Below are 13,112 nucleotides of genomic sequence, written 5' to 3' on the forward strand. Positions count from 1 at the left end.
ACAGGCTAAGGGGCTAAGGGCGGGCACCTGCAGCTCACATCTATAATATATTATGCTGAGTGTCGGGTAAACTGGAGACATGGACAAAACAAGAGAAGCAATGAATACTGCAGAGGTATGAAATGGATGATAGGTGATGGGTGATGGATGGCACGTACACTTTTGATCAGTCAGTTTGGTGCTCTTACACACAGATGTTATTCTAGTTACGAAATAAATTAAATATTCAAACCACTTATTAATATGACCAACATGCATCTTTGTTAAAAATTGTTATTTGAAGGTGAACCAGTGATATTATATATTTGATATTTTGTGTGCATGTTTTTGCAATTCACATCAGAACCATGGAACCATTCATTTCCTCATTATTTTCATTTATTGTGCAATTTTATGGCTTTGATATTAAAACCTTAACAAGAACATAGTTTTAAAAAACAAGAGCTTTTTTCTCTCTCTGCGATCGAGTGCAGAAACGTAAAAATATAGATTATAAATCTAAGGCAAACTGGTGACACAAAAGCTCCTCCAAGCCCCCTGATTATGAGCTAGCCAAATGATTCCATTTGCACAGGTGAAAGTTACTGTTAGAACTAAAACTTCTATATTTTGTGTGTAACAGTATGGCACAAGCAGAGAGAAGTGCATTCTTTACAATACCCACTTCACAGGGCTTTCACCACCAGCAGCACTAACGTTCTGAAGTATATGGACATTTGAGAATTTTCAGGTTTCCATGAAAATTGCGGCCTGCAGTGCCTCAGAAGTGTTAACATACGTAGTGTGAAAATATGATGAAACAAATCCTATAGCATATAGCAGCCATAAAGCAGCAAAGGCTCATCTGCAAGCCCTTGAAAAGAAAGCGTCCAATAAATTAGCTTTCTGCTAAACTGTACACTCGTCTCTCAGCCATGTCCCTGCACCTGGCTCTGTGTGTCACTGCTCTCATCAGGTTGATCATTGTCCTTCAGTGTGAAGCCCCACGTCTTCAGCAGAGCAAACCTCTCAGCAGGACGGGCGGAAAAGTAGTCCCTCTGTTTCTGAGAGTAGGTGTCAACTGGCGGAACAATGTCTCTGTACTTCCAGTCCTGATGACACAAGATACATATGGTTAATGATGAATGTTTTTCATATATAGTGTATATGTAAATATATACATGAAAATTATAATTGTTGTTGTTACGTGTAAGGTTACATGAGGTTGTAGTAAACCAAGGGCAAGCACTGTGTAGAAGAAAATATAAAACACCATACATTTTTTTTAAACAACAATAGCTGCTCCTTAAATCTGAACAAGACAAATCAAGTGGGCTTGTATGTTACAGTTTTTTTCGATCGCTAAACCACAGTGGGCACAACTGTAGCTCAATGTGCAAAACTCTAACTACAGTCTGCACTACCAACAGTCACTGGAGCTGAACAGTTCACTTCACCTGCAAAACAGGTTCAGTGCAGCAAACACTATGAACCAGCCTCATTGAGATAACACACACTGTCAGTCAGAACATACTCAGAGTATAAACACTAGCATCAAACCCCAATACACAAATTACAAGCTTTTAATCTTTACAGTTTTGAATAATCTTAGTAACTTCATACAAATAACGAAATATTTTCTTTGAGGAAAGAGTGAAATGAGTTCACATGAAATTGTTTATTTTATAACATAGCAGTTATGTTTAGGTCAAAAAAAAAAATTAAAATCAGAAGTTTGCTTCAATAGATAGATACATCTATTTATTTTATTGAAATGTTGTATGTATCTGTGTAAATATTCTATAATTGTAATACAGAAATCAATTCCTGTAATGTTGTCATTTACTGTAAGGGTGCAACTCTTAAGTTTTTTTACAACTACAGGTCTTCTAGGTCTTCCTCCACACATCCACAGTCCCACTGCTTCTCTTCTCCCTCCAACAACCTTTCTTCCTTGGTCCATTTCCAAAAAAAAAGTATTTTTGAGCTTTCCCTATACTGTATATACAGTATGTTCACTAACAAGTCTAAAACAAGACACCTTCTTAATGTTTCAGTTGATATTGCAATCAGCAGTGTTTGAAATGCACTAGGCTGAGATCCTTTCTGTTTTGACTGTGTGGTTTACAGTTGTGACAGCAGTGTCTTAGCATTTGAACAAAGTGCTGGAAATCCACAGTGTTGTGCATGCTGTGGTTAAGCCATGAGATAAGTGTGTAGAGTTTTGAAAATTGTGTTTAAGCAATGAAAAACGAGCTACAGTTTGGTCCACATGAACTGCTGCTGTGCATAGTGTTGTTAGAGTTTTGCACTTGTCGTTCCAGTTGTGCCCACTGTAGTTTAGCGATCGAAAAAAACTGTAATGTAGGAGCAACAACTGAAAATAAACAACAGCATCATTAAAAAAGAGAACTTGGTGGTGAAAAGGACCTGGATGAACTTAATTAGGCTCATTGATATCAGTCCGATATTCAGTGAAATACGACCGTAACAATACCAATATTGGATGTAATCGGTCCCTGAATATGGTCCCGTACCTGCCAGCGATAGTTGAATTCCTCCAGCAGCTGTATCCTCCCCACTCTGGAAGGCACACAGTCAGGAGGAAGAGGCTGTTCCAACTCAGGACCCACCGTCACCCCTCCAAACACCAACAGGGCTCTGATGGCAAACCAGCCCCCAAACTTCGGATGCACACACACCCCAAACATCTTCTGCAGTTAACAGAGGGAGAAACACAGCAACAGGTGAGGAGGCGAGCATGGGTGTAGGTCTCTTTTCAACATTGAGGGGGTACACATTATGCAGGGAAGTCCCCAAAAAAGAAAATTTTGATCAGCAAACATTCTGGTGAATTCTTTTGCATCAATTTGTGCATTTTCTTCATCAATTCATGGTGGAAATATTTGTGTTTGCGCAAAGGAAAAGACAACGATCAGGTACCCAGTGACAAAAATATATTGGAATATAATTCAGAAATTAGGCTCTCTCTGTATTGCTTTCAAATATTTATTCTCCTGCATTGGTCGAAACTTTCTGCACATTCAAAACATATCACACGTGTTTTGGGATGGGCTTTTTTTTTTTTTTTTAAATCATGGACATGTTAAAAACAAATCTTTAGAGAGAATGAGACCATGGTGGGAGGTCGGGAAGTTTAAGATGTTATAGTCCACTTTATTTTTTTGCCTGTTTTGGGGGTCTTTCATATTTTCTGAGGGGGACAAATTGATTTATTCCAACTATTGAGTTGGGGGGGGCATATCCCATGTATCCCCCAGAAATGTACGGTTATGGAGACGAGAGTAGAAACACTGACTGCTCCCCAAATATAAACCACGGCTTTAAGAATGCAATAAAACAGCAACCGTTTAGATTCCTCATTAAAGGATATAATACCTTCTCAGCCCAGGGTTGGTCACTGACATTCGTCTGTTGGTAGTAGAAAGTTGCTCCAGACACGTGAGCTGCAGTCTGAGCCAAAAACTTAGGCTTCCTGCTGGGCAGCATCTCGTAGTCGTAGCTCACATCCACCTCCTGTCCTGGAAAACACTGCAGGCGGGGAAGGAGAAGAAATCCGGAGTCACAATCTGACCATTTAAATACTTATAACTGCCTCATGATGACATCTACTTTGAGGTCTTGTAATATAAAATTACATATTCTACAATATATGACCCACACCTCTCACCTCGGAGACAGCACTGGAGACGCGGTGTTTGACACACTGGTCTATGGGGTCGGACAGCTTCTGGCAGCAACCACTGTCCTCCATGAAGGGCAGGAAGGTTTGTTCAAACATGGCAGGAGTGCTGAGCAGCACCAAGGCCAGGGTGTCATCTGGGTGGGCCAGGTGCATGGTAGGGGGCAGCACAGAGTTATACCAACCCACCTGAGACCATGTGACAGCAACCGCCAGGAGAAAAATAGACTCATTTAGTCATTCAACCTAAAAATGTAATTGTACGGTCCTTATCAGCTAGCAGGTCCAAACTAAGGTGGATCAACTCAAATCAAACTTGTTTTATATCACATTTGAATGTGGCAAAAAGTGCTTTACATTAGTAGGCCAACTTATTAAAAACACTTAATAAAAACAACCATTTTTGGATAACACAAAAGACCCCTGCTAAACCCATGGACCTATTATAATAGGCAAGGCAAGGCAAGTTTATTTATATAGAGAACAATTCAGACACAAGGCCATTCAAAGTGCTACAGGGGCAAAAAAGGCTAAACCGAAACTGAGATTGTAGGCTACTGGATACTGATCGTATTTTTCAATCTTTGAAGTATTTCTTTCTGTCAAAGGTGCACAAAATGAATAACAACAATAACAATACCTTCAGAGGGTAGATTTCAAATCCAAATTGAGATAAATTGTCCTCGAGTTGTCTTTTTATAACGTCCACATTGACAGTGGGAGCCGCCATCGTTGCGCGTCAGGTCGGCTCAAACAAAGCATTGGATTGTGGGATATGGTGTTTTTTGGCTAATGAATGTGAAAGTGAAACTTGACGCCAGTTAAAAACTTTTCTTCATTGATTTCTTCAGACGAAAAACATTGTCTGTGACACTCACTATACAATACAATTAATTTAGGAGAACTCTTACGGTTTTTAATACACAAATATTGACAACAAAGAGAGTTGTTAAACATCAACTACAATACCCAGAATACTTATTTGGATACGTCATACGCAATCACGCCGCTGTTATGGGCTCGTGGATTTAAAAGTGGAGTCGCAGGTTTTGTGTGAGTAGCCTGTTTAGCAGCTAACATAAACAACACTTATATTTCTCCTTAAATATGGTATATTCCGTTTTCAGCGACGGAAGTTATTTGATATTTTCAACAGAAGACACCTCTCAGTCTCCAGGAGACGACAGATAATTTATTTTGCCAACCAAGACAGTAACGTAAGGTTATGAACCGCCAAGTTGCTGCTGCTAACTGAAATTAGCATAGGTCAACATTAAACTCCTTCTGGGTGATGTCTCGGCGTGTTTAATGTGCTAAATCATTGGCGGCCAGCATCTAATAAGATCATGTGTCCCTGAGCAGAGGTCCAGTTTAAATGTGTGGCTACAGTAAGCTACAGGAAGATATAGTTCCCATCAAGTAGAACCATACCTCTATTTAAAGAGCTGTACACATTCTGCACTTCGGACACATTTACCTGAGGAGCTGCTAAACGTCGCTGTAGACGTGCACATAATCCAGGCTGTAATTTAATCTGAGCTGTCAACTCGCATGTTACCTCACTAAAGATCACGTTGAAGTTACTGCACCAGCCTTCTCCAATGAGCCTTTCGACGTAACCTCACTCAAAAGGCCACACGACACTGTTTTTCGCACCAAGAGTCAATAATTAACCGGCTGATGCTGATGAATGGTGTATGTATCCTTTTCTCTGTAGTTCAGCTCGGACATGAACTGGGACCATCAACTGAACTCTGCGCTGTCAGTAGCAGATGGCAGCGTTGCAAAGATGAGGGTGAGTAGATTGAAATGGCCTTTGTCTAATTAATTAGTCCTGCGGGATATAAGAGAAATTCAGTGTTTTAGAGTGTGTTCTTCAATGCATAGCCTATTTTGTTTTACATAGGAAAGCAGTCACTGTGGTCAGTTGGAAATGTGTCATTATTGGAACTATCTGTAGATGGCAGTAATGCTCCACTACACTTTAAACAGGGTAAATTACTCAGATTAAAGTTTTGCTGATGTTGAGAACTTGAAAGTGTGTTTATGTGTCCTTAGGAGAGACTGGCCTCACCAGGGAGATTTGCCAAAGGAGGTAGGATAGGACAGTGGTTTGAACTCACTTTGATTGGATGTAAGCCCTTTGTGAAAGACAGTCACATGCCTCCTCTATTCCAGATTTGTTACCGATGAGGGAGAAGATTTATGATTCAGTTTTGGACCCTCCTGTTCTTCCTCCTCGAGCCCCTCTCCCCCGACAGCCTTCCCCCTCTCTCAGTCCTGGAGTCCAGTGGGCAGACCTAGCTGCTGTCCAGTCCCAACTCCACATACAGAGCCAGGTGTGTGATTATTTGTTTAAAAGTTTTTATTTTAATTCAAATAGTTTAGGCTCTCCGTGTTCACTCTCACCCATTCCAAAATGTGCAAAATGGTATATTTCTGCCAAGCCCTAGGACTTCTCTTTAAACTGCTGATTGAGCTGCAAGATGCAGGAGGCTAAAGGGCAGGTTTATGCCACTGCTCTCTCAAACAAAGGAAAATCGGGGCAACCACAAGAGAAAAGAAAGGAAAAAAGTCAGGGTAATATGTTAAGGAAGGAGGGTTCATATGAAGGGTCATTTCAAAATGTGCAGACATAAAACATAATTTATAACTATTACTTTTCAATTTGAACAGATTAACAGACGACCCTAATGAACTCAGAACTACAGATTCAAGTGAATGGCTGTAGGCTCAATTATTAGTATCACAAAATAAAATATAAAAAAGGTCAACATGGATCAAGGTAGAAAAGATTTTGCACTACGCCGTTGTAAATGAGATGAAATATTTGGTGCATTTGTGTAAGTTATTGTAGTGTTGTTAATGACAGAATCCAACAATCATGTCTTTTTCCAGGCGATTGAGTCTCTCACCCAGAAAGTCCATGACATGGAAAGGGACAGACAGTCTCAACAATGTCACATCCAGACACTACAAGGTAACCTATTGCACCGTGACTGCTTCCATCACATTATATCGGGTCCCCTCACAAACACAGCAACACCTGACTCCTGTTATTGTCAACCAGAAGAAAGGGATTATTATGAGATTCAACACTGCTTAATGTGGCCACACCCAAACTAAGCTATAGGGTCACACATGAAAACTACGGTAAACGGCGACCAGGTTTAAGCTGCAGCATTTTGACACTAACAGATGTTATTACTTTTTTAACGTTACCTGTCACAAACAAATCTTATTTTTGAAGCGTCATCTTCTCGACAAAATCAAAAAGAGTGAAATCATAAGACCCACATTTATGCTTGGCCCTGTTACTATTAGTGTTTAATTTAGTTAATCACAGTTTGTATATTAATAAGCAGTGTCCAATCTTACCCTTCACTTCTGTCCCAGTAATGATCCACTAATTACCGGACGTCCTTCAACGACAGGGCTGTAAATATCTCAATCCTTCACCGGTCTTAAAAGAAAACTTAAAACACGCTTATGCTAATGATAATGATTCTTTGACTATATGTAACCTCTCGTTTAAGCTTTTCAGTATCATATGCAATACAAAAAAAAACAAACGACAAAGGACTGGCAGGTTGTCCCTCCCTCTACTTGGCATTATCAGTTTAAATGGCACAGATGGGCATCGCATTATGTCTCAACACAGGAAAGGACAACAGTTTGATTAAGCTTGTCCCGGGGGAGCAGACTCATCATTGCCACGTGTAGGAAGAGGATATACAGTACAGTCTCATTTGTGTGGACCAGTAGCACTGACAACACCTCTAGCAATAGATAGGAACAGGCATGGACTCATTTACTTCCATAAATTATGCTTAGACGTCATGTTTTGTTCCTTCCTTGATCTCCTGAGGCTTGTGTTGTACCTTATTTGTACGTTGCTTGGACTTCAGTGAATAAATGTACAAGTATATGTCTATGTATTACCTACGTTTACCGCTAAAGCTATCTCTCCCCTGCACCTTTCTCTACTCTCTCCACCCCTCGGCTATCTGAAAAAAAAAACTAAACAACACCCACAAGAGAGGGTTCATTTATAATTAAAGACATTAATATATTATTCAGATTTTTCCACACGGCTGCTAGAGGAAGTAAAAGTCCCCTTTGCTCATAGCGATCTCTCTCCCTTTCCAGAGGAAGTTGACAGGCTGAGGGAGAGGGAGGAGTTGAGGAGAGGACAAAGTCCCGGAGCAGAGAGAATGATGGAGCAGTGGAGGAGGGAGGTTGGCCGTGAGCTGAGCAGTCTGCGGGGACACATCACCAGGGCCACATCGCTAGGCAACCTGGAGGAGAGGTGCATAAGGGGGTGGAGGTGGAAGACATAACTGCAGACTAAGCTGATAATGGGTCCAGCTCAAGATTGATAACGACATGAAATAGTTTACACCACTTTAACCACTAAAGGGCGCATTCACACCTGATAGTCCGCTTCAAGTTTGCTGCCTTGGTTCGCACCAGATGTGAGAATGATACATTGGTTTGTTTTTCACCAGGTCCTCTTCACACATATCGAATCGTGTTGCGGCGTTATCCACGTGAGAACGTTCTATTCGCTCATTGGTCTGGGGCTGGAGCAATAACGCAATTCCTTCACTGCTTTACAATTGTTGATGAAGGAAAACTACAGAAAGGAACTACAGGAAGTAGTTTGTTTTTCTCAGCCTATAACGCATAGTGCAGCTGGCTACGGGAGCTTGTTACAGTGTTTCTGGCAGCTCGGTCGGATTCAGTCCGGTCACGTTCTCACCACAAACCGGTCCACACCAGAGACAATTTAGATACCATTCTCTGTATGCTTGTTTGGTCCGTTTTTTTTTACCCGAGTGCGATTGTTATGTTGTCACCTGCGCAAACGAACTGCGAACGATAGAAATGAACCCCAGTTAATAAAAATAAAAAATTTAACTGCAGGTGTGAAAGCGCCCTCAAAGGGGGTCTGGGTGGCTTTTATTTTTATTTTGAAAAAGACAGGTTTGACAGTAAATACCACTTTCCTTTCCTTGCCTTTCCCACAGTTTCAGCTCAACGCTCCGCCGTGAGGAGCAGGAACATTTGCGGAAGGAGGTGGACCAGCTGAAAGCACAGCTAAGTGTGTATTGTGCACACACAAACACCATGGCCTTGCATTGATTCTGCTGCACTGCACATGTTCTCAGACCAGTTCTGCTGTGCAAAGCGAAGGCAAGCACTTTCCTGTGCCTAACATCTGCTCTTTATTTCTGTCCTGACAGGGAGACAGGGGGAGGACGTCTTCCTCCAGCAGGCAGAGGCCAGAGAGACCAGGAGACAGTACGAACACAGCTGCAAGGTACACACACACACACACACACACACACACACACACACACACACACACACACACACACACACACACACACACACACACACACACACACACACACATTGTGTTGCGTGGGCTGTGTTTGCTTGTGGATGTGTGGTTTGTCTTTCAGATCCTTGAGCTTTCCCTTTGTGTGCTTTGTTCAGACACTGGAGGAGTTGACGGACAGCTACAGGACTCACAGCACTGATCTGGCAAAGACGGTCTCTCAGTATTCTCAGACACAGCACGAGGTCCGCCTCATCAGGTAAAGGTGTGAGCTGGTGCATATAAGATGTTTGTCTTTGGGGCTTTGTGTGAATGAACACATGTGTGATTGATCTCTTTCAACAGAACAACATTGTCAGAAATGAAGGAGGAGGTCAGGAGACTTATTCTACGAGAATGTGAACCAACACCCTTGCTGTCACCTCACACATCAGGCAAGTCTGTCTCCTTCTGTGGTCCCCCCACACATACACAGCAAGAGAAACTATTGAACTATTGATTTGATGTCTTCTGTGTGATTCAGGGGCCTTGCCACTCCCTCGCAGCCGCAGTGGAGGAAGGGTCAAAGTTGAAGAGGCAGACTCTGACTTAGACGACTTTAGTCCAACCCCGAGCCTGGCTGAGGTCAGCTCAGATGATCTGTCCTGGCTGGATGACAAAGACTCTGGTGAGAATGAATGTTTTCTCAAAGAAGAATACACGACCATTATACATTACTTATTCAATACAATATTCTACAATACATCGTAGCCAGATATGGTTGGGTATCGCATTCTATTGATACCGGTTTGAAAAATACTGATCCCGCTCGTCGATACTCACTGATACTACTTTCTATAACTTCCTGCAAAAATGTTTTAAAAAATTACATGACGAGATGGAAAAGTTAAATTGCTGCTTGACTGGTGTTGGCTCTGGAAGATGAGTGGGAAAGAACAGGATAAACATTTATTGTCGCATATTAAGTTTGAATCCTCCCGTCAGCCTCAGAGACTGGAGGCTGCACTGTAATGTAGGAGCAGCATCTGCTTTGCCAAAGAATAGCCACCACATATATCACATTTAGCTGCAATTTTATAAAATTTACTACGTGAGCCCACACGTTCTAACTTGTTGCCCGTCAATAGCATACGTAAACACGTCAACCTGACGCAGCTTGGTCATCATTAGGGGATGGGGAGGAATTTGAATGGATTTACGTTACAGAAATACTGATAGGAACAACACTTGTCAAGGAGCTTATCAATATTTCGGTGGCTGCTGACCCTATTGACAGGTGTACCTCAGGTACTAAAGTACAGCATGCCGAGTCATCCAGACCACATGTTTCCATCTAACGTACTTCAAAAGCCGTACGTCCATCTACATGTAAACCAACACAAACATGTTCAAACAATTGGATCAGACTCACCAACTAAGCGAGTTTTCCACAGCACAGCAGACGTACTCAGACTGATGACGGCTTCAGCAAGATGGGACGTGTATTTCCCCCCCCCTGTCCCTCCCCCACACATCTGGCTTAAGGTTGCTCTGATTTGACTCAGTGACTCACAGTCAAAGCAATAGTTTGACATTTTGGGTTGAATATGTTTATTTGTTTCTTGCTGAGAGTTAAGATGAGAGGATGGATACTACTGTGCTGGTTGCCTTGCTAACTCACGGTAACGACAGGAAGTCATTGCTCCCTGCTGGAAAGTCCTGCACATAGCCTTTGTAAAATGGGTTATAAAGTGCTGATAAGTGAGCTGCAGAGGTTCTAGTAGGCAGGTGTTGTTGCCCTCGCAAGAAGACGTTCTGTTATGGAGGCAGAGATGAAGTGTACAAAGAATTTAGATGAAGGTAAAAGTAAAATAGAAGGAAGGTAAAATAGAAGGGAGCAATGTAAACATACAACACCAAATTTGGTCTTTTATCCGTTGATGTAGCTCTCATTTCCTCTCCCAAGAGCCATTTATTTGTGTGGGCACGTGCGTGTGTGAACGTGTGTGTGTGTGTGTGTGTGTGTGTGGTGTGCTCACTTCTGAGACTTACTGTAAGAGAAAGTTGATGTGCCTGGAAGAGATTACGATCTTTGCCCAAAATGTTTCCCAGAGTCATTATGGTTTGTGAAGCTGGGCTAATTTCACAATTGTATCCACCAACTCTAACTCTCTCTCTCTCTCTCTCACTCACTCACTCACTCACTCACTCACTCACTCACTCACTCACTCACTCACTCACACACACACACACACACACACACACACTTGTAGTGAGAAAACATGTAAAAGCCCCTTCTCTGCTCTTCGCCTTTGCCAGCTCTCCATCAGAAGCCGCGAGTGCGTCTCAGCGTGCAGTCCAGGCGGAGTAACTTTGCTGCTCCGGGATCAGATCTGGAGGACGATGAAGACGGTGACAATCTCCTTGACGACGATTTGAACCCAGATCTAGGATCTGACCTAAGTCTTGATGACCTCTGACCTTTCTTCTGAGCTGTCACTCACATTCATTTTGGAAGGATTATGCACATTCTTCAAACTTACTACCTGAGCTGTATTACTACCATAGACTATTACATTTCAATTGATTTGATTAGGACAGTTTAGAACTACGGCTCTGTACTACAAAGCAAAAAAGTTTAAAAATAGAAATGGTCGGGTCCATGTGGCTTATTTCCTCTGCGGTCCCAAGGGAAGGGGAAATGTAAACCAAGAATGCAAGGGCTGGCATGGCAACAGTAGCAGATACATGTAACAACAAGTACTTAAGTCTTCATACTTAGTGTTGTTGCTGTTGTTTAACATTGGATATATGTTCATACCATTAGGGAGACTCTCTCTTAGTGGGAGCTGAGGAGGCTGTGCCAGAACGGGAGCTTTTTTTTTTTCCCCCAAGCAGCTTTATTCCTCACTGTAGGCTCCACTGTCTGAACCTTTGGCCACAGAAGTTCTAGATAGTTGCTATGCACAAGATGATACTTAATGCTTCCATTTCTGCCAAAGCCTCTGCGCCCTGGTTGTGAGCCACTGGCGGTAAATTATGGGTCCCGCCACGGTGGAGGACTGAAGCGCTGGGATTGGTTCCGCTAAACCACAAGATTTAAAAATAGCCCTGTGTAGGTTGGTTATGATTACAGATTGTTGGGGTTTGGCGAAGTTTCATTACTGCAGTGTTACAACTGATCACTGTGCTTTTGATTTGAAAAAATAAGAGCCCACAGTATGCTTCTGTTGCCTTAAGTATTTTTCAATCGATCCGTTTGTTTCGTATAACAAACCATTTTTAATGTCGAGAATTTGCACTTCACGAAAAGCTTCATGTACTATGAGCTTTACGGTCCTGGTGACCTTTTACTATTGGTAAGCTACACTCTTCAGTGCAGCACAGTAATGGATATTTAATGGGGTATTTCTTCCTGATGTAATGCACTCTTCAGTGCAGGAGGAATCTGATGAGGGATGGGGATTTGATTCCTGGTAATGCAGCTGAAGTGAGGGCGAAGAGCATTATACAAACATTATCAAGGCTCCAACACCCCAAACCTCCATTGCAAGCTTTAATGTACAGCTCTGTTAAAACAGGAGTCCCTTTGTGCTGCTAGACGGTATCAAGCTTGGTGTCAAGCTGTTAAATATTTCAGCATCCAGACACCCCCCATAGAGGATCCCCGACCAGTGCAGAGCCTTAGGGGAGCAGGGTTAGGCATTCAGTGGGGTGAAGAAAATGACCACAGATACTATGCAGCTCTGCTAACAAGACATATTGTCTCATTGGTCAGTTAGTGAGCAATAAAAGACCTTTTAGCAAACAGTAAATGGCACCGAGCAGTACATAAGTGTTTAGACAAAGCTCTGCTTGTGCAGCTGTTAATATTGTAGTTGAGGGGACATTTAATGAAGAAAAGGCTCATTTATTTGTTATGTTGGCCAGATAATGGCTGATGAATCAGACCTTTTCTACGGTTTAATTGCATTTGCCCAGTATTCTGCCGAAGCTCTGCAGTAAAAGCAGTGCAGTGTCATTCATTAAAAGGTCTGTAAAAATGTTTTGTGTTTTGTCTCCACCAATAAAAGTCTTAAGCAGAAGAGGCTGTGCTGTGTTTCTGTT

The 13,112-nt window shown here is 42.1% G+C and overlaps 2 protein-coding genes across 2 annotated transcripts; one reads left to right on the forward strand and one right to left on the reverse strand.

Annotated features, from left to right (window-relative positions):
- Positions 1 to 389: 389 nt before the first annotated feature.
- On the reverse strand, positions 390 to 4,432 carry mmachc (metabolism of cobalamin associated C). Its single transcript, XM_080033318.1, has 5 exons — positions 4,323 to 4,432; positions 3,671 to 3,871; positions 3,379 to 3,531; positions 2,517 to 2,693; positions 390 to 1,091 (listed from the first exon to the last, which is right to left on the reverse strand). The coding sequence occupies exons 1-5, from the start codon at positions 4,410 to 4,412 to the stop codon at positions 909 to 911; spliced, it is 804 nt and encodes a 267-aa protein (XP_079889444.1). The 5' UTR covers positions 4,413 to 4,432; the 3' UTR covers positions 390 to 908.
- A 295-nt stretch (positions 4,433 to 4,727) lies between these two features.
- On the forward strand, positions 4,728 to 13,059 carry LOC307254635 (uncharacterized protein). Its single transcript, XM_080033091.1, has 12 exons — positions 4,728 to 4,735; positions 5,400 to 5,477; positions 5,741 to 5,777; positions 5,861 to 6,021; positions 6,581 to 6,662; positions 7,832 to 7,991; positions 8,713 to 8,786; positions 8,929 to 9,005; positions 9,185 to 9,285; positions 9,372 to 9,460; positions 9,550 to 9,693; positions 11,325 to 13,059. The coding sequence occupies exons 2-12, from the start codon at positions 5,412 to 5,414 to the stop codon at positions 11,483 to 11,485; spliced, it is 1,152 nt and encodes a 383-aa protein (XP_079889217.1). The 5' UTR covers positions 4,728 to 4,735; positions 5,400 to 5,411; the 3' UTR covers positions 11,486 to 13,059.
- Positions 13,060 to 13,112: the final 53 nt, after the last annotated feature.

Source organism: Ammodytes marinus (assembly GCF_949987685.1).
Source record: "Ammodytes marinus genome assembly, chromosome: 8".
NCBI lineage: Eukaryota > Metazoa > Chordata > Actinopteri > Uranoscopiformes > Ammodytidae > Ammodytes > Ammodytes marinus.